At 34.0% G+C, this 22,169-nt stretch overlaps 2 protein-coding genes across 3 annotated transcripts; both read left to right on the forward strand.

The window, feature by feature from the left end:
* The first annotated feature begins 862 nt into the window (after positions 1–862).
* LOC110942222 (transcription repressor MYB6) lies at positions 863–2,629 on the forward strand. Its single transcript, XM_022183975.2, has 3 exons — positions 863–1,064; positions 1,540–1,669; positions 1,908–2,629. Exons 1-3 carry the CDS (start codon positions 932–934, stop codon positions 2,500–2,502), a joined length of 858 nt encoding a protein of 285 aa, XP_022039667.1. The 5' UTR covers positions 863–931; the 3' UTR covers positions 2,503–2,629.
* A 12,528-nt stretch (positions 2,630–15,157) lies between these two features.
* Positions 15,158–21,757, forward strand: LOC110942232 (CTP synthase). Of its 2 annotated transcripts, XM_022183990.2 has the most exons (22): positions 15,158–15,445; positions 15,988–16,067; positions 16,191–16,277; positions 16,361–16,411; positions 16,492–16,609; positions 16,696–16,752; positions 17,581–17,645; positions 17,775–17,858; positions 18,009–18,059; positions 18,168–18,230; positions 18,308–18,354; positions 18,468–18,537; positions 18,613–18,675; positions 18,757–18,846; positions 18,916–18,954; positions 19,530–19,679; positions 19,752–19,829; positions 19,919–20,004; positions 20,539–20,587; positions 20,672–20,752; positions 21,280–21,373; positions 21,454–21,757. In XM_022183990.2, exons 1-22 carry the CDS (start codon positions 15,328–15,330, stop codon positions 21,519–21,521), a joined length of 1,689 nt encoding a protein of 562 aa, XP_022039682.1. In that variant the 5' UTR covers positions 15,158–15,327; the 3' UTR covers positions 21,522–21,757. The 2 variants fall into 2 exon arrangements, with proteins under 2 accessions (XP_022039682.1, XP_022039675.1); XM_022183983.2 differs by having other exon boundaries at positions 18,468–18,675.
* The last annotated feature ends 412 nt before the right edge of the window (positions 21,758–22,169 follow it).

Raw genomic sequence — 22,169 nt, forward strand, 5'->3', positions numbered from 1 at the left:
GATTAGTCGAATGACTGACAAAGTTGATTCTTTCCTCGACTTTTTGAATCCAATCTTGAAGACAGATTAATGATGCAACAAGACTAAAGAACTTCTATAAAGTTTAATAGTGGTACATCCATACTTTTTACCGCCCGATAAATCATCTAAATGGGTTATTGATGAAATTTATCACATCGGGATACACCCGCCTTCGAACAGGGGAAACCCTGACCTAGGGCCGAAGCCCGTGAACACTCGCCCGAAGGCACGACAATGCGATGAGGTAAAACCCGTTCAGTTCAAGGATCGAAACTAGTGAACGACGCATACTAGTTTGCCGAAACTAATGGGGGGAAGCAAGAATTGTATCTGAGGTCACTTGAAACACCAGGTCTCTCCCTAACCACTTAGCACCAGCTCATTGACATCCATACTGAAAGCCAACTCTGAAAAAACAATTAAGGGTAAATTACACTTTTCGTCCTTTACAAGATCAAACGGGTTCTTACTCTTAACGTTATTTTTAGCATTGCATCTTCTAATTAAAATTTCCTAAAAGTCACGTCGCCCCACCGCCAAACGTGGATATAACCCACTAGTTATTACTATTCTACATGCAATAAAAACACCTACTAAGGTTAATATTTGGGTCCAAATCTTAGACTAAAATTTAAAATAAATAAATGAAAAAAGTGGACAAAGAGAAGATTAACATGCTAAAAGGCTACGCCTTGAGAGTACTCGACAGAGAAGAAGCCACGACAAGAGAGTTAGTCATACTCATTTCTTGTACACATGTGGCAAACCATTCCACCACACCCTTCTGGCCCCATCATCCTTTTCCCTTTTTAAATGCAGCGATCACACCCCCACTTTACTACCAAAATTTTTTGTTTTATATATGCATGCAATCTCTACAAATTTCTTCAACATATAGGTAATTTCGATCATGGGAAGAGCTCCATGTTGCGCGAAAGTCGGGTTGCGAAGAGGCCGCTGGACCGCCGAAGAAGACCAGATACTGTCTAATTACATTCATCTTCATGGTGAAGGTTCTTGGAGATCATTGCCAAAAAATGCTGGTAATCTGGCTTTATTATATGATGATTTGTATGATTTTTTTTTGTTATAATTTATATAAAGTTTGACATTAATGAGTTAATGTTGATCAAATATAATTTGTATGACTTTTTGTTATAATTTATATAAAGTTTGACACTAATGAGCTAATGTTGTTCAAATATAATTTGTCATGATTTTTTGTTATAATTTATATAAAGTTTGACATTAATGAGTTAATGTTGATCAAATATAATTTGTAAGATTTTTGTTATAATTAATAAAAAGTTTGACATTAATGAGTTAATGTTGATCAAATATAATTTGTATGATTTTTTGTTATAATTTATATAAAGTTTGATACTAATGAGTTAATGTTGATCAAATATAATTTGTATGATTTTTTTGTTATAATTTATATAAACATGATTTTTTTTGTTATAATTTATATAAAGTTTGACACTAATGAGAGTTAATATTGATCAAATACATTTATAGGATTGCTGAGGTGTGGGAAAAGTTGTAGGTTGAGATGGATAAACTACTTAAGAGCTGATTTAAAGAGAGGAAATATATCTGCTGAAGAAGAAGAGCTCATACTTAAGCTGCATGCCTCGCTCGGTAACAGGTTTTTATCAATTTCTCAAAATTAATTTTAGACAATTAAGTATTAGAAATCATTAATATATAATAGGTTAGGGTTTTGCTAAACATATCCTATTATTTTCATCCTACTCCCTATGAAAACATCAAATCCAAGGTTTTTATAAATAGATAGATATATTTTTAGAGAATGGGGTACGTTTAACATAACCTTGTGCGCGTAATTTATTTATTTACTAATAGCATCTAATTTTTCGTTGTAGGTGGTCGTTGATAGCGGGCCACTTGGCCGGGAGAACAGACAACGAAATAAAAAACTACTGGAACTCGCATTTGAGTCGCAAATTCACCCCCTCCTCCTCTCCAATTCCCACCAAGCGACGGAGCGCTGCCACGAAGATCAAGAAACCACGTAAAAAGACCTCCAAACCATCGTCCGAGCCACAAACTAACATGGTTAATCCATCCGTAGGCGGTGGTGGTGAAGTAATGCATGATTCGTCTACTTCCGGTGTGGAGAGGGAGAAAGAGAACGAGAACGGATTCGATGAATGCTTTTACGACGAAAGTCTGTTAATGGATCCAACTGTGGTATTGCCTTTAACTGATCAAGATGATATGATTAATCATATAAATTCTTCAAGCCCATCAACCAATGATAGTAGCCAAGTAAACCAGGTTGATTGGGGGTGGGAATGGAATTTTGAAGATGGTGACAGCATGTTAGGGTTAGGGTTGGGGGTTGAGGAAGATGATGATATAATTATGTCATGGCCATGGGAGAGTCCAGAAGAAGAACAACAAGTAGGGGTGGATGTACAAAAGCAAGATGCAATGATTGCATGGCTTCTCTCTTAGTTTTATTTTTTATTCAGTTTTGTAAGATTGATTTGGTCATCATACATTCATGTCCCAATAGTAATAAATGATGTATTATCATGTTGTTTTATAATGAATCATGTTATATTATGTTTGATATTTTTAACAGCAATTCCTAGATTTTTTAGAATAAATACACCACATGATCTCCAACTATTAGATAAGGAACCGAATTCTAGTAATCTATCAAACTCGGTATATTAGGGTTCTAAACAGGGGCGGACCCACGTTAAGCGGAACGGGATCCTGATCGATTGCTAAAAAGTAGTAGAAACGGTATATAAAATACACCTCAATCTTTTTATAAAAAGTAGTAGAAACGGTATATAAAATTTTCTATGGACCCCATAAAATAATTTAGTTTGACCCCATAACAATGAGAGTGAGCCTGATCGATTGCTAAAACCCCTTGTTTACATCCAAAGGGTCCTGGGTTCAATACCTGTTTCTTTCGTTATTTTGGGTTTTTTTTTAAACTTGACTTTAAAATTGGGTATTTTAATAGCTGAATGTGTAGTAAATGAATTAAACTTGACTTTAAAATTGGGTATTTTAATAGCTGAATGTGTAGTAAATGAAACTTGTAGTTTAGTTATGATATTGTTTTCTATTATGTTTCTCGACCCGACCCGAATAACGAGCGATCCAAAAAATTTGAACATCGGAAAAATGGGACCCCATTGTCCAAAAATCCTGGGTCCGCCACTGGTTCTAAACTAACCGTCTTATAATATAGCATAAATGATTTTCAAAGTTATATCTTGTATTTAAGTTTTTAACAGAGTTACATAATTAACATACATGTAATTATATCATGTTGAAACTTCACGCCAAACCTCATATGTTAACATATATGAGGTTTTCCATCTTTGTAACGATATTATTACATGAAGTAATAATATAGTTACATAGATGGGAAACCTCATATATAGCACTCCAAAACTGTAAAGGTCGTATTGTGTATTTATCATGTTGAAACTTAACTTCAGACCATCATCGATTTGATTACAAATCCATTCGGGTTGCAAAACAATATTAAGTAAAAGATTGCCTATAAATTATAATAATCAAATTTATTTATATTTTTTAATTTGTACATGACATCTTCCCTTTGAAAATGAATTCGACAGATCGAAGTGATCTGTGATCGAGACTATGACTACATGTCTCATGTATCCTTTCCTTCTGTTGATAAAGAAAACCATATGTGCTTTTTGATGACAGTTTCATCATTTTCCAGGATGATTCATGTAAGTAATTAAAGCAACAAGACCAACAGTTTGATATTTAGTTATAGTTTCGGTAAAATTTAAAAGGAAATTGAGTATTATTAAGTTTATAATATTAACTGAAAATGTTTTCCCCTCATCGATAATAATTCATGCTAGTAATGTGAATTATTCATGCAAGTAAGGGTGTCCGGAGTGGTCGGTAAAGGGGCGCGGCAAAGTCGGTTTGTCGAGCGGCAACACCGCCGCCAACCCCTTTACCGATCGGTGTGGTAAATGGATCGGTGATTGCTTGCCGACGCGGGGAAGAAGAGAGAGAGTGAGGGAGCAGGAGAGAGAGAGGGAGTGTATGAGAGAGAGGGTGTTGTGGGGTGGGGTCCATGCCATCTCTCAACCAATTACACCTTTTTCTTTTTTTTTTAAAAAAAAAAGTTTACCACTTCACCAAGTGTTTAAACCATTGCCAACACTTTTCACCAAAGTTTAAACACTTTTCACTGATTGACGTGGCACACTCTCATTGGTTGATTTTTTAGTTTGCCACTCCAAAATGTTTAACCACTCCTTACACCCTAATATGAAAGATGCATTCTTAAGTTTTTTTTTTTTTTTACTTTCATTGTAATTTCGATCTCACTACGATGGAGAAATAACTCTATCTTGTTTCTAACTTTTATTTATGTCGTTTCAAAATAACTTACAACATTCTGATTGAGGTTAAAATCTGTCAATTGTTCATTACGGATACGCGTATCTACTTTTCCGTTAAAGTGAGATTGTTATTGTCAGGTTTTTTTGTGCCGGAGATCAATAATTGATCAAGAGTTTTTTCCTCGTATAAATCCCTGTGTTCATCATTGTTTACGTTTCATATTTGTTCACTCAATTGTCAAATGTTTAACACATCAAGCACTCTACCTCACAATCAAAGTTTGGTTATATTATCCTTAATCAGATTTTTGACCAAAACGGTATGTTTGACTAACTAAAGTTTTTTCACAGGTATACAGTGGCGGACCCAGGATTTTATTTCAATGGGATCCATTTTCGGGTCGGTCCTCGTTCGGGTCGAGTTAAAGTGAGGTTTGAACTAGATTTTTAAAAAAAATAAGAAAAATGGGTTTATCAAGGATGGAACCCATGACCTCTTGGTGGAAAAGAGGGAGATTTACCACTACACCAGCTTTCTTTTTATTTCTATGGTGTCCATCTAATTGTATTCATGGGGTCCATATACAATTTAATATACCGAATCTACTATTTTTTTTTAAAAGATTGGGGTCCGGAGACCCCGGTGGCACCAATGTAGGTCCGCCCATGCAGGTATATGATAACTAGATCGGATAGATTATTTTAATAGAAACGTGGTTGCTAAAAAAATAGAATACATTATAATTATATTTATGTGTCAATACGATATATTTATTTGCTTTAATAGAACGTGGCTGTAATAAAAAAATAGAATACATTATATTTATATTATATTTATGTGTCATGTTATGTTACACCTAAGAGATTCATCCAAATATTATTTCAAGCAATTAATCATTTAATCCATTTCCATTTAGCAATTGTTTTTATATTTTTTGAGTTGTCTTTGTTTTTTACATATATATCTTTTTTACAATAAACTAATTAGTTATCAACATAAACTGTTTAGTTTTCATATCGTGACAAGTTTATACACAAAACTTTTGTGTATATATATATATACATACACACAAGTTTCTATATAAATATGTACACGTTCTTTTAAAGAATTTAAGAACTAAAATCTTTTCAAATATTATCCTGTCACATTGAAGGCCCACTCCACTTGCCCATAACATTATCACATTGAATGTCCCTAACTAACTATATTTAGCAATCAATATTTTCTGGTAAAAAAAATGAAGAAATCATGCATATTTAAAAACTGTCCGACACTAACGTCAAGGACATCGGGTGTAGTGCGACGGCCTTATGTCGACAAAGCTCAATCTCCTCTCCTCTCCCGTGTATGATTAAGGTTCACTAGTTTTATTATGTTTTGGACTTATTAGGGGAGTGACTAAGCTCGCGACCAGTATGGTCACCCTCATATTAAACACCTTCTCAGATGGCCCCGAGGCGTAAATATTTAGCATGCACAACGGGATAGGACCACTTGGGATTACATTTATGTCTTTAAATACATCATATATGGAATGAAATTAAACAGAGAGTGCATAAGGGCAAGTTGTGCAATGGTGATGTGACCATTACAATTATAAACTTAAATAGAGGGTTGATATGTGATTGTCAAAGATCTGTGCTACTGTATAAATTAAATGGACTATTCCTAATAAAGGCACCTGAAGGCTTATTAGGATAAACCTGTGTTACAGCTTTGTATGAGACCACACCCTATTGAGGCACATGTGTTAGTTTATTTGGGAATAGTTACAAAATGAACATATGACCAGAAAAATATTTCAAAATGAACACTGATTTTCCAAATTCTAAAAATGAACATATACTTGTTGTGCAAAAACACATTCCATGTGTCAAACTTTGTGCGAAAACATACTCAACATGGACACACTAAGGACTCGACACATGTATATTTCGTAGAAATTTTTTTAACCTATTAACATCTTTGTGCAGGACGCACAAAGAAATCGATGGCTATCGGCGGGACGCACAAAGAAATTAAAGGCGCCGGCGGGACGTACAAATTAAGCCGTGGGAGGGACGCACAAAAAAATGATTTTTAAAATTAAGAATTGTTTTTCTTTTAATTTCTTAATACGATTTGTTCTCACTCCAACGATTTGTTGTCACATGGAGTGAGGTTTCGGACAAAAAAAATCCCAAGGTTAAGAATACACGTGTCACACAGCTAAGGTGTCCACATGAAGTGTGATTTCGCACCAATTTTGACACGTAGGTATGTTTCCACACAGACAATACATGTTATTATGATATTACTTTGATCTTATGTAAACCTCCTCATCATCATCATCATACTCAGTATTGATGATGATGAGGTTTATATAAGATGGCTTGATGACGTCAAAAACCAACAAATAACACTTAACGCAAACATATGAGTTTATAAACTTGGTTTCAAGTTCCCAACCATGAACCAAACCATTAAACGTGGTTCTAAACCATTAGTTGAATCGTATGAATTTCAAATCGTTCAAACCTACCAATTTACTTCACTTTTCACGATTTGATCGACTTAAAGGTTTATGAACATTAAAGTTTCATTCTAACTCGATTCAGATTTAAGATGGATCTAGCATACATCTTTTATATTTCAAATCCTAAGATAATTTTTTCATCTTACATTCATTTATTATATTATATTTTATGGAATTGAATTTATGTACATAGAAAATATGATGATAATGTTAAAACTCCACAAGCTCCAACTTTAGGGCTGTCGGTCAACAACTTTTTGGCCCACTTGAAGCCAACCCTAACTCCCTGATGCCTAGCAGCTTGGGCTGTATTATTATGGGCCAGTGGGCCACCATTAATTTCAGATGACAAAGTTGTACACTAAGCCCATTCAGACATTCAGTTATACAAGTTTCCATAAATTAAACTAAGTTTGTTTACGTCGTGCGTTGCAGCGAAACGAGACAAATGATAATGCTAAACAAACGTTATTTTAAAATGAAGCATGTTGTTTAGAAAACCAAACCGTCAAAATCGGTTCGGATTATCATCGTCTCGTAAAACGATACCAAATAAATACTCTATTGCGAATACAGCTTCATTTTTAACAATACTTTATTTCAGATCGTCCAGGGAAAAAAATAAGTACAACTACGTACTTTAGTTTTTAGAAAAAAAATAACGAACGCAAGTTATTAAAGAAAATTAAATTAGCTGATAAACGAAATATGATAATAAAAAAAATTAATTATTAAAAACAAAAAGTAAATGACAAAGGGTATATGGTTTTAAAAAAGAAAAAGAGAGAAATAAGTTAAAAGTTAAAGTAAATGTAATAATAATAATAAAGTATTATATACTAATGTAATAATAATAAAGTATTATATACTAAAATAATAAAATATAAAAAATATATTATTATAAAACTAAAATTACTATTCATTGTCTTTCATCAACAATATATATATATATATATATAAGAGATATCCTGGGAAAACGCCTAATTTGAATTTATATTAATACCAAAAGAAACGCCACTATAAGATATATAATTAACAAAACGACATTGCTTTTACATGATTTACTTGAAGAACACAACACGAATAATAAAAAACGCCATTAATTTTACATGATATGCTCAAACAAAGGTCTAACAGATTACCCTGTAACCCGCAATCCATATCAAAAGCCATTGATCTCGAAAACTTGGAGAGGAGGTAACAGCTAACACGAAAATTTTGGAGTTTTGATTCAAAATGGAATAAAAAGGCGCTGACAAATAAGGGAATGTTCAAAAATTAACGTGGAATGACAGTCGTACCCCCGCATATTATTTAGCGCCATAGACACGTGTCGATCAGATCCTAATTGTAAAATAATTGTTTTTAGAGATAATTGAGTGTAAGGGGCTGGTTGTTTACCTCTTAATGTGACTCTTAATGGTTCAGACCTCATACTGGTTCAACACTTAATGGTTCAGACTGTTTGTTTCACGAGCAGATGTCTGAATGTTTCAGACATTTGCCTCTGGATGGTTAAGCATTATACAGAGTCTGAATGGTTAAGACCTCTAATCTGAATTGGTCAAACATTTGCCTCTGAACGGTTAAGTATTATACAGGCTCTTAATGGTTCAGACAGACCTCTTAGTGATTCAGCACTTAACCATTCAGATGTTGCCAAACATCCCCTAAATTGTATATTGGATAGTTGTAAATAAATTGAGAAATATATAAGTTAGACAAAATAATTGTACAATATAATTATCAAATGTGTGATTAGGATTTATTAAATAATTAAATAAAGATCATAAAAGCCTAAATCAAATACTTAACTTCGTTCAAATAAACTTAGTGAATCATAAGTAGGTTTTACGAACGACATGAAAAGAATTAACATCGTTAGACCATGCGTAGTCGTTGGGTGAATAATGTCCCACCCTTAGGTGTTGTGCGCCATGTAACAGCCTGTCAGCGATGAGGCGTTTTTCTAAAATGGGTGTAGTGGGATGTGGGTATTGTGGTGTAATAGAATTAAATAAAAGAAAAACCATAAAAAATTATTATTGGACAAATAAAGCTTGGAAATTGGTGATTGGTCAAAGAATGCCCCATCAGGCGTTGTATATTCCACGCCAAACACCAAAAAATCAAAACAAACGCCCATGGGGGCCGTTTCCAGGCATGGTTGGGCATCAAAACGCCCAAATCTGAACAACTACACATGGCCTTAGTGTTGGCCCATGCATTCAAGCCCAGAAGAGCAGATGATAAGGAAAGCCAAAACTGGTTCACAACAGTTGATCATCATAAGCAGAGCTTGTTCTAGATTCTCCCTATGACAGTGGCTATCTATCATCTGATGGACTCTAAGTACTGATCTTCTCAACAACTGATAGCCAAAGACCTGATGAAGTAGAAAGACTGAAGCCCTAACTACTGTTGTCTCTCAAGTACTGATGAAGACCAAAGCACTGCTCATTCAAGGACTGATCACCCTTTGAAGAAAGCACTGATCCTCAACATCAGTGCTTAGGATACAATAGTGGAAAGCTGCAGCAGTGTTTATGTATAATCAGTGTTTTGTATTATCAGTGGTTAGACAAAGATGCTCAGTGGTTTAGTTTGTACTATAAATAGAACAGTGCCTCCAACCAGAAATCACTCAACAAGATTTCGGTCAGCCACACGCCTCGCGGTAATAACCCGCAAGTGGAAAGCCCCTAGGGGCTTTATCACGCCACCGTGAATTTCATTTTAACCAAGATAGAGACTGCCCAAAATATTCCGGAAAATTATTTACAAGTAGATTTTGGTGGCTGATGTGGTGGCGTGGACAATGCTGCCAGTCTGAATACCAAAAGGAACTCAGAGATTTTGAGCGCAAACACCACGACTCCCAACTCTAAGCAAGAATTAGTCAATGTCCTAATCAAATCCAAAGACCAATTACGGTCCCGAGATTCTTTCTTGGCGCATGTACCGTTATATTAGCTCTTTTGCAACAAGTCATCTTTATACGAACAAATCAGTGAGCTCAGGCTGAGGGGGAATCTAGTTGCATGCACACATAGTTGAATTTTGTAATAGATACAATCTTTAAACTTTTCTTCTTTGATTGTGTGTTAAAGTTTATTTTCATTTCCGCTGCACATTAATCTTTGTTTTCATCGTCCATCTTTATTAAACAACACAATCTAAGAAACTTAGATCCTAACTTTATTAAACAACACAATCTAAGAAACTCAGATCCTAACACTTAGAGTTATCAAGGTTTGTCTGTTTATTAACATCACTTGCTAGTCTAACAAATTTGTTGGTCATGTATATCTTTCCATTAGAAGAAGTTTAACAAGTACTGTTTCCTCTTTTGGTTGGAACTTACGATCTATAATGTACACATGTTTCATGGCAACATCCTTTTATAGTCATTACTGACAATGACTTTTACTCGATGTGGTATATGCTCATTTATATGCTTAGAAGAATTTTTTTTTTTTTTGAAACGGCGACTTTCATTAAAGCAAAAACTAGTAAGAAGCTAGCGATACAACAACGAAAAGCAAAGTTACAATGGGCAACGGTTCCATCGGACCAAACTACATTCAAACATTTCGACCTATTCTTGTACCAAAGAAAGGTAAGCGATTTGATATCCTCAAAGACGGAGTAAATGTCTCTTTTTGTAGCTGTGAATGTAAGCTCGTTCCTCGTCTTCCAGATACACCAAGCCACCAACACGTCATGTATATCATGCCAAGAAGCGTATCTATTTTGCTTTGATTAAGCCCCGAGAACTTATGAACCGTAAGAAGGTCCTTGACTGAAAACCCATAAATGAGTGAAATTCTGCACGATCTGGATAATAAATACCAGATTTGAGAAGTAAAAATACAAGAACACGGTAGATGCATGTAGCCGAATCAATATTCACACGCGTTCTTAGCAGATGCATGTCAATATTTCACAATTTTGTTAGATTATTACAATATTATCTTAACATCCTTAGTTTTTTAATCAATTTTTATTAGATTTTTTTATAATTTCTTGTAAATTTTTATCAACTTTTTAATAGATTTTTTTATTTATAATTTCTTGTAAATCATCTGCCTTTTCATTTAAACTCTTTTTTTTTGTGAGCAATTGAAAGATCCTTCCGAAGGTAAACAATAAAACAAACATGTCAATGTTCTCATTATCCTAATAACTTATGAATTTTTCTACCTTCTATATCAAGGAGGGGGTCCCAACTATCATATATATTTTTGTGGATGTTTGAATCGTTAAACATATATGTTTTTACATATCTCCATCATAAGATAAAGTGTCATCATTGATCATCCACGTAATCGGTTAATCTCTTGCCACCAAGTTTCTTAGAAACAATTTCCTTCTTTCTTAAAGATTTCTTGGAGTATTTGGACTCTTAACTAGTCTTTTCATTTACCGATAGCTTATTTATTTATCATTTTATATAACATTTACCAAATTATGGACAGTGACCATACAAGTTTTCAATATTTTCTGTAACTTTTAATAGTTATTATTTATTTTATTAATATAATTAATCTTGACTAAATTTTGTTTTTATATAGTTTTAAATTACAAGTATATATTATTGCAATGTGTATATATTTTATCTACGTCTCGATATAAATTTATCTCCAAACCGAGTTCTGAATAATATTGTATAAATAATCTGGTCAAATCTAATTGATTTTTTTTTATCGTGACAAACCTAACCATATCGTTTGAGCAACTTCGATAATGGTACCAATATTCGTTTTTGTGGGTTTCCATACAAATTGTTCAAAACCGAGTTGTACTCGTAATAGAGTATCTTTTTGATATTGTAAACTACAACGAGTGTCGGCACCGTACCGGTACCACGACGACCCAAACTGATACCATCCCAATAATATCGGTACCACATAAATTTTGGTTGAGCAACATTTGCACTGGTATCATAATAAACGAATTCTTGCCGAACACGCGAATAAATTCCACTAGTTTAACCTACAATTATTGACCACATGTCCGTCTACCACAATAACAACACACAACCAAAGATCCTTACCACAGTAACCTACAATCCTTGAGGCTTGGGATCTACAACATCTTTTACTCGTTCTCCTAAATTGCATGACCAACAATTCTATCGTCTAATTTGAGACGGGCATTAGAGTATGAGACTGAAAGAATAGATATATTTCATGGGTATAAGTTCAGGTGATAGCCAACATAATTATCCAGAACCATATATCCGCTTACTCAAATTATGTTAATCTTGTTTTCCCTCGACCATTGTTTAGAAAATTGTTGGGCCTAAGATTGAGACTGAAGCTTACCAAATTCAAGATTACAACATGCATAAAGTTGGCGGTTCTAAAGATGATACAAGAGTTTGATAACATTAGCCTAAGGGGGAGATTGTTGGGTCTAAAACGTGTAGTCTAATGTTATCAACGAATCAAGTCAACAAAGTCTACGCAAACAAGTCAAAGTCAACGCTATCAAGTCAAAGTCAACACGCAAGTCGACACGAGAAGATCGAAGAATGATATGGCGTGTGGAAGTTTGAGATATGACAGTTTTATTGCTTTGGATACTTAAATATATTTTATTTAGACAAAATATATTTATTAGTTCATTTAATTAGTTTTCATGTTTAGTGATATTTTTAGTAAGTTATTATCTCTAGGGACTTAATTGTAATTAGCCTAAAATGGTAAAGGCTATAAATAGATAGAGATGATTAGGGTTCTAGGTAACACACACTTAGAGTGAGATTTGGGGGCTATATTGTATTCATCACTTGCAAATCATTTCAAGGGTTTTAAAGATATATTTTTTAGTGTGTTCATCTTTGATTCATATACAAAATCAGATTTTGGCTTGATTTGATCCTACAAAAATGCTCCACTCTAGTAGCTTTATTGCCATAAAAATGACCTTTTCTATTACGATATGTTTTTTATGATCATATATATAGTATAGAGTTCAAATGAGAAGAAATTTTTTGTAAGAATAAAAAAAAGAAATTTCAACCAATAAGAATGCTTCATTTTACTTCATTTAATTTTTGTATTTAGTATTAGCGTAAGGGTATACTGGTAAACTTATATGGATCATTAATTGATAGTCTTCCTTTTTAATAGCTAACTACATTAAATTTGTAACTTATTTAAAAAAAAACATATTTTTCAAAAAAATAAAAAAAATATATAATTTAAAGTGTAGTATAAATTACAAGGTGTGTAAAATGAATTACGAGCTGCGTGCCTGTGTATGAGAAATTTCAATATGTGTAGGATAAATTTCAAGACGTGTAAGATAAGTTTTGATGTGTGTAAGCAAAAATTTAAGTGTGGAGGATGATAGTGTTTATGACTAATTAATTAGTCAAAGATAATAATAAATGAGTTGAGAGAAAAACTATTTAATGTTTTACATTTGTACCCTTTGTTTTTTTTCTTCTTAATTTCAATATGTGTAGAATAAATTTCAAAACATGTAGGATAAATTTTGATGTGTGTAAGCAAAAATTTAAGTGTGGAGGATGACAGTGTTTATGACTAACTAATTAGTCACAGATAATAATAAATGAGTTGAGAGAAAAACTATTTAATGTTTTACATTTGTACCCTTTGTTCTTTTTCTTCTTAATTTGTATACGGATTAAATAAAGAGTTATTTAAGTGTGGATGATGATAATGTTTATCACTAATTAATTAGTCAAAGATAATAATAAATGAGTTGAGATAAAAACTATTTAATGTTTTACATTTGAACCCTTTGTTTTTTTTTTTTTTTCTTAATATGTATACAGATTAAATAAACATTTCTATACGGATTAAATAAAGAGTTATTGAATATAACGTTATTAGTAATAATATTTGTGAGATATTATACGGATAGCGATGATCACCTGTTTATAATTGATTCGTAAAATGGTGTGTTTATATTGTTAAGGAAGTATACCACATGAATCTTTATTTGTTTTGTATTAGTTATTATTATTATTATTATTATTATTATTATTATTATTATTAATGAATTGAAAAAGAAAATGCCAATGACATATAAATAATAATATTATTATTAATGAACTGAAGGAGAAAATGATACGTGACATTAGTTAGACTCTTTTATTAGAATTAGATTTTCTTTTTTTTTAATATCTTGTTGTTTTTTGAGATCTTTTTTCTATTGTTTTAAATTTTGTTTCTATACTATATATTCAAAAGCTAGTTATATTATATCATATGATATAGGATTACGTTACATTATATCACATTATATCAACCACGTAATATAATACTATATAACATTAGATGATATCATATTACATCGCATTACACCTTATTATTAGATTATATCATATTACATTGCATTACACCCTATTATATAATTTGGTATACCTTCGTAACAAACAATATATTATATCAATTATTCATTCAGTACTACTTATTTTTTATGGATTAAAAAGTTACAACAAAGAAAAAGTTTCAAAAAATAATTCCTTAATAATGTTTTATAAGTACAAACATATCACTTTAAAGACCATAGTTAACAACACACGTGGGATAAGACACCTAAATTATTGTGTTTGTGGATATGGGTAAACTAGCCTATCACAAACATGATAATCCATCAATTAAGGTTACAATGTAACAATACAATGACAAAACATACAATAATAAACAATAATATATAATGACGATATAATAATAATAATACTAGTATAAATAATGGATAACTGATTTAAATAATCATAACTTTCATCAATTGACCGCTAGTATTCTTAACTTTCGATTTGTTCCACGCTGCTCTAAACTTTCAACTTATTGGCCGATAGCACTCCCAAACTAACTGAACCCTAACCCAGTTAGTTTTTTTGCTGATGTGACACTTGTGTGTTGACGTGCCATCCGATGTGAAATTTTGTTGATGATATGGCAGCTGACGTGACATCTAACTTGGCTTTTTTGATGACGTGTCACTAGTTTGGTGACGTGACAGTTGATGTTAGCAAAATGGGTTAGTATTAGGTTAGTTTTGAAGTGCTATCGGCCAATAAGTTGAAAGTTGGGAGTGGTGTAATACAAATCGAAAGTTAGAAATGTTGTCAGTCAATTGATAAAAGTTGAAGTTATTTACGCTAAATAATAATAAAAAATGGTTTAAAAAAGTGAATGGGGAAGGAACCACAAATAGCCTTTTTTGTAACAAAAAGTTGTCCTATTATATGTTTGATTCCATTTGTGGGTTAATATCCCCCACTCCACTCCAACCAGGGTTTAATTGTTCCTCTTCTTCTTCTCTTTCCAGAAAACGACTCCACTCAACCAACCCTTTTATTTCATTTCTCTCTCTTTCTCTGCGACATTTTCACAAACACCTTGCAGGCACCCAAAACCACCACACAAATGAAGTACGTTTTGGTCACTGGAGGCGTCGTTAGCGGCCTCGGCAAAGGCGTCACCGCCAGTAGCATTGGCGTCGTCCTCAAAGCCTGTGGCCTTCGCGTCACCTCAATCAAAATCGGTTCGTTTTTTTTCAAAATTCATCATTAGAATTTTAATATTTTATTCATAAAAAGATACAGTTCTTATAAATTTTTATAAAATAACTGTTTCACTTGCTCCAAATTGAGACGGTTTTTCAATTTCTGAGAAAAATCGGTAACCGTTATTAACCAGAGAACTATTGGTTATGTTCGACTGTTCGAGTTTGTGAGAAACCCCTTTTGAATTTTCTGTTTGATTTGCTCATGCATGCTGCAAATTTTGTTATGTTGTTGGTAACTTTAAGTTCTGATTGTGTACAGAGATCATATTTTTCATCTTATTTTGAAATTGTGTATCAAATTATTATACAAATTAAGGGGCTTTGCATGCATCTAACATATTCTGTCATGATCTCTGGTGAATTGCATATGAAACTGTTATTCAAATTAAGGGCTTTGCATGCATCTAACATGTTCTGTCATGATCTCTGGTGAATTGCATGTGAAACTGTTATTCAAATTAAGGGGCTTTGCTTTGCATGCATCTAACATGTTCTGTTATGATCTTTGGTGGTTGCAGATCCGTACTTGAACACGGATGCCGGTACCATGTCGCCTTTTGAACATGGAGAGGTTTTTGTTCTTGATGATGGTGGAGAGGTGTTGTTTATATATATATACACACACACACACACATATATATATATATATCATTTCATAAGTTTTAAAAAACTATTGTTTGTATATGATTCTATGATTTATATATGGATATGATGTTATTAGGTCGATCTGGATCTCGGTAACTACGAACGGTTCTTGGATGTGAGGCTTACGAGAGATAATAACATTACTACTGGAAAGATCTATCAGGTGCCAAAATCGATTGGTGTAATGTCATAACTATGTTTATCTAGCAAAGGTAGTGATAAACTAACTTGTTTTCGTTTGATCAGTCGGTTCTTGAGAAGGAACGAAAAGGAGATTACCTTGGAAAGACTGTGCAGGCAAGTATACATGCGTAAATTGAATCGTTTATTAGTATATTATTACTTACTCTTGATCTGTGTGTTCAAGCGCGTTTTAGGTAGTCCCGCACATAACGGATGCTATTAAGGATTGGATTGAGTCTGTTTCTGCTATTCCTGTGGATGGGAAAGACGGGCCCGCAGATGTGTGTGTCATAGAGTTAGGAGGGACAGTTGGTAATACTTCTTTCTGAAGCCTGACTTTTGTAATACTTTTTGAAGTATAATGATTATTACTTATTACATTTCTAATCTTTTTTTAGGTGACATTGAGTCTATGCCCTTCATAGAGGCTTTGCGGCAGTTGTTTTTCTCAACCGGTAAGTTTACTATCATGATTCGTTACATGCAGTCTTGGTTTTAAAAAGCGAGAGGCGCACAGAAGCGACGAGGTCTAAAATTGAGGTGCGAAGCGCAAAGCGCAAAAGCGGTGGGCTTTTCGTACCTGAGGCGCAAGATGTTTATATAATATTTTTAGTGAATTTCAAGTTTTGTCCTTTATCTTTAGGCCACTTTGCAAGTTTTGTCCTTTATGTTTAAATTTGACGAGTTTTGTCCTTTATGTTTAAAAATCAAGCACGTTTTACCCTTTATGTTTAAAAATCAAACACGTTTTGTCCTTTATGTTTAAAAAATCAAGCACGTTTTGTCCTTAAAAATCAAGCATAAAGGACAAAACGTGCTTGATTTTTAAACATAAAGGACAAAACTCGTCAAATTTAAACATAAAGGACAAAACTTGCAAAGTGGCCTAAAGATAAAGGACAAAACTTGAAATTCACTCTAATATTTTTTATATATCCCATACATATCCCATAGGTTTTTAGCTTCCTTTAACCAAAATATAGCTATAAGTAAGGCTTTACCATTTTAATTACATGTACAAGTCAAAAAACCCAAGGTACAATATTTTTATGCAGTAAAACGCCTAGGTTACATGAGGCGCGCGCCTCAGGCCAAAAAGCCCACAAAAAAACATCAAAAAATGCGCCTTTTGGTCGCTTCCTGTAATTACACAAGGCGAGAAGCAAAAAAGCCCCAGGCCCTGCGCCTTGCGCCTAGGCGCGCCTAGGGCGCGCTTTTTAAAACCAAGCATGCAGTTTGTATAGTTGATTGTGCTTATGTATTTTTTTTTTCTTTTACTACAGGACCAGATAATTTCTGCCTTATTCATGTTAGCCTTGTACCTGTGCTTGGTGTTGTTGGGGAACAGGTAATAATACTCGACGTCTTTTGACTTGGATTTAAATTATAAATTTTTAATATTTGAAAAAGGGAAAATGTTATGTTATTATGATTGGTTAACTCCTGTGTTTAATTGATGCTTGTTTTTTTTTTCCAGAAAACAAAACCTACACAACACAGTGTTCGAGAACTGCGAGCATTAGGCCTAACGCCTCACTTCTTAGCATGCCGGTCCGCACAGGTAGGCTATTATCTGGACTCACTTTTTACCAACATATGTTTCATGTAATCATATTCAAGACTAACTTAAAATTACATATAAATGTCGCTTTTTCTTTATCGGATCTTATAAGTAGTTAAGTTTTAATTAGCTGCCGTGATTACCTTGCAGCCATTGTTGGAAAATACAAAGCAGAAACTCTCACAATTCTGCCATGTACCTGTAAGTTGATGTTTACACCGTTTTGTAATCTTTTGTATCGACTCTACTTATTTTTATTTTTTTTTTGTGTTTCTTTGTTTCCTGATTAATTCTGTATTCTGTAAACAGGCTGCTAACATTCTCAATATACATGACGTTCCAAACATTTGGCATGTTCCTCTTTTACTTCGTGTACGTAAACCTAACATTTTTTTTGTATTTTTTGATATCTTTTGCATCGTTTCTTAATTTCAATGACTTTGTTCCAGAACCAAAATGCTCATGAGGCTATCCTGAAACAGCTAGCACTAGTTCGGTGAGCTTTTATATGTACCTTATCGTCACTGACTCACTGCATAATCAAGTAAAATAGTTATGATATTGCGACACAATAGACTGTATACTAATCGATTATATTGTGTGTTTCAGTGTAGCCGGACCTCCGAATTTACAAGAGTGGACTACTCGGGCCGAAACTTTTGACAATCTCACTAACTCTGTTAGTTTTCATCCCGATTATTCTCTTCTATTACCACGTTTCGTTTCGCGTCTGACCAACGATTATTCCGTGCAGGTCAAGATTGCAATGGTGGGAAAATACGTTGGCCTAACCGACTCTTATTTGTCTGTCGTTAAGGTATGATTAGTGTATTTAAAGTTTAAACTCTATGTACAGACTCTTAGTTTTGGTTTATATAATCGTGTGGTTGAAATGCAGGCCCTTCTTCATGCCTGCATCGCGTGTTCGTTAAAACCTTCCATTGAATGGATTGCTGCTTCGGATCTCGAAGACGAAAGTGCTAAATCGGTATGACACCCCTGTTATTTTATCCATTTAGTTCAAGTATATTCGTCTTAACCGATTTTTCTTTTGCAGACACCAGAAGCTCATTCAAAGGCCTGGGAGGCACTAAGGGTAACGTTTCATACATCAACTAACTCTGCATGACTGTTATAAATATCCGTCATGCATTCTGCATATTGGTTATCATTTCTCTCTGAGTAAAATGCCATTTTCGTCCCTGAGGTTTGGCCAGTTTTACGACTTTGTCCAAAGGTTTGCTTTTCCCCATCTGAATCCAAAAGGTTTGAAATCCTGCCTTTTTCATCCGGTTCGTTAACTCCATCCATTTTATTATGTTAGGTCAAGGGTATTTCCGTCTTTTTTGTTAACTTAAAGGGCAATTCGGTATTCGGTCTTTTTACAAAATGTGGAAAAGACCTAATTGCCCTTTAAGTTAACAAAAAAGATGGAAATACCCCTGACTTAACTGAGAAAAATGGATGGAGTTAATGAGCCGGATGAAAATGGCAAGATTTCAAACCTTTTGGATCTAGATGCGGAAAAAGAAACCTTTGGACGAAAGTCGCAAAACTGGCCAAACCATCAGGGGACGAAAACGGCATTTTACTCTTTCTCTCTGTACACAACTTGGTTTATATCTGAGTATGAGTTAATATTATTGTGAAGCTAAATATTAATATGTACAGAACTCAGCATGTGTTTTGGTTCCTGGTGGATTCGGTGATCGTGGTGTGAACGGAATGATACTTGCTGCTAAGTATGCCCGAGAGAATAAAGTTCCGTATCTTGGCATTTGCTTAGGCATGCAGATTTCGGTTATTGAGATTTCTAGATCCGTAAGTTGTTTAACGATAACTGTTAATTTTCTTAATATTATGTATTCGTAATATAACAATTTTTTTTTTCAGATCTTGGGCTGGAAAGGGGCAAATAGTACTGAATTTGATGAGCATGCACCAAATCCCGTTGTGATATTCATGCCAGAGGTATTTCCGCTTTATATTGCAAATCTCTTGTTTGTGTAAAACGTATACGGGATATTATCAGTTTCTTTTTCTTGCGCGTTTACATTCAGGGTTCAAGAACACACATGGGGAACACGATGAGGCTTGGCTCTAGAAGAACTTTACTGCAGACTGCTGATTGTATAACTGCAAAACTGTATGCGATCTACAACCTAACTATTTAAATGCTTAAAGAGTAAAGTACATGGATCGTCGTCCCTGTGGTTAACCGAAATTTTGGATTTAGTCCCTAGTTTTTTTTTAAAGTACACGGATAGTCCCTTTAGTTTGCACTTTGTAACATATTTAGTCCCTAACGTTTGCCAAAAGTACACGGATGGTCCCTGTGGTTTGCACTTTGTAATGCATTTAGTCCCCAACGTTTAGTGACTAAATGTGTTACAAAGTGCATACCACAGGGACCATCCATGTGCTTTTGGCAAAAGTTGGGGACTAAATGTGTACAAAATGCAAACCACAAGGACCATCCGTGTACTTTAAAAAAGCTAGGGACTAAATCCAAATTTTTAGTTGACCACAGGGACTATCCGTGTACTTTACTCAATACTTAATGTCATATAACACTATGAAAACCACACCCTTTTGGGTTCGGTTTCTCAGTGTTTTAACACGTTAAATATCAGCGTCAGCGGACCTTCTGTTTGGTTACTATGTTTTTTTTTATTGCCAGGTATCACAACCCAGATCATGTGGATGAGCGACACCGTCATCGTTACGAGGTTTAGAACGGAATTTGGTTGTTAAAAAAAGTAAAAAAGTACAAACAAAATCACTCATTTGAGAAGTTTTTCATCGTCATGTAGGTGAATCCCGAGGTGGTTGGAGATTTAGAGAAAACCGGCTTACGATTTGTGGGGAAGGATGAAAGTCGTCAACGGATGGAGGTTTGTTTCAACTTTTATGATGAACCCTTGATCTTTATCATACCTTATAGTTAACAAATATTATTATTAGAGTAAATTACAAAAATCGTCCTTTATGTATGTCACTTATTGCAAACTGTGTCCTTTGTCTTCAATAATTACAGAAAACGTACTTGATGTTTGCAAACCCTTGCAAGTTATGTCCTTTAGCCCTAACTCAGTTAATTTTTTGTGGTTAAATCTGACCAAATGGACCCCACATGAGGGTATTTTTGTGGTTAAATCTGAACAAATGGACCTCACATGAGAGTAAAATGACCAAAATACCCTCATGTGGGGTCCATTTGGTCAGATTTAACCACAAAAAATTAACTGAGTTAGGGCTAAATGACATAACTTGCAAGGGTTTGCAAACATTGAGTACGTTTTCTGTAATTATTGAAGACAAAGGACACAGTTTGCAATAAATGACATATATAAAGGACAATTTTTGTAATTTACTCTTATTATTATTATTGGAAACTGCTAATTTTTCTTATGTCATGCAGATTTTAGAGCTTCCGAGCCATCCATTCTATGTGGGAGTGCAGTTTCATCCTGAATATAAATCGCGTCCTGGAAAGCCATCGGCCCTATTTTTAGGTATCTGCAGTCAGTTATGACGTATTACGGATACATTTGCCATCACACGTATATGAAACTGAACGTATGTTTGACTGCAGGTCTTATATTAGCGGCAACAGGGCAGTTAGAAGCGTATATGAAGTCACATCAGAATGGATCGATTTAGTTACCTTCAAACTGTTCTCTGTGTTTTTGGAAATTAGGAATCTTTTAACTTTAGTTGCGGGAAGGGGAACCTGAATAGATGCAGTGGAGCGGTGCGGCATTGTTTCATGCGAAATTTGAATGTTGGTTACTTTTGGTGAAAAGTTTGTGTTGGGAAATGACATGGTACTTTGTTTCAAATCCTGGAAATTTTGTGTGCTTGGCATCTTACTTTACAAAGAAAAGTTTGTTTTGATATAATGTCATGTGGTTATGTCAACTTAAGAAGGGAAATTCATTTCGGGGTGGGCTGGGTTCGATTCCCACAAGGGGGTTTTTCCCAGGTTTATTGGGTTCCTCCTGAATTAGTTTATAGGTATTATTGCCTAGTAGAGATGGATATGATCGGGTGGTTCCACTGATGACATGAAGATACATCAGTGGTCCGTCAATGATCCCAATTTGCCGTTCAAAAAAAAAAAAAAAAAAAAAAAAAACCATAGACGAGAACTGTTATACTAATACGTTTTATGATGTTACACCCTAATAACAATTAAACCCCTGATGCCTTTGATTATTCAAAAACAGATTAAGATCAACTACACAACAGTCTAACCAATTGTTGAGATGTTTACTAGAAACATATTATTATTGTTGTTCATGATCAAAA

Source organism: Helianthus annuus, chromosome 1, assembly GCF_002127325.2.
Source record: "Helianthus annuus cultivar XRQ/B chromosome 1, HanXRQr2.0-SUNRISE, whole genome shotgun sequence".
Classification (NCBI taxonomy): domain Eukaryota; kingdom Viridiplantae; phylum Streptophyta; class Magnoliopsida; order Asterales; family Asteraceae; genus Helianthus; species Helianthus annuus.

Bases quoted from the DNA above. Each gene is read 5' to 3' on its own strand.
- LOC110942222 (XM_022183975.2), top strand. From the start codon at position 932: ATGGGAAGAGCTCCATGTTGCGCGAAAGTCGGGTTGCGAAGAGGCCGC. The intron at 1,065-1,539 runs GTAATCTGGCTT...ATACATTTATAG, and splicing joins ATCATTGCCAAAAAATGCTG to GATTGCTGAGGTGTGGGAAA. The intron at 1,670-1,907 runs GTTTTTATCAAT...TTTTCGTTGTAG, and splicing joins CATGCCTCGCTCGGTAACAG to GTGGTCGTTGATAGCGGGCC.
- LOC110942232 (XM_022183983.2), top strand. From the start codon at position 15,328: ATGAAGTACGTTTTGGTCACTGGAGGCGTCGTTAGCGGCCTCGGCAAA. The intron at 15,446-15,987 runs GTTCGTTTTTTT...TGGTGGTTGCAG, and splicing joins CGTCACCTCAATCAAAATCG to ATCCGTACTTGAACACGGAT. The intron at 20,005-20,538 runs GTATGCGATCTA...TTTTATTGCCAG, and splicing joins GATTGTATAACTGCAAAACT to GTATCACAACCCAGATCATG.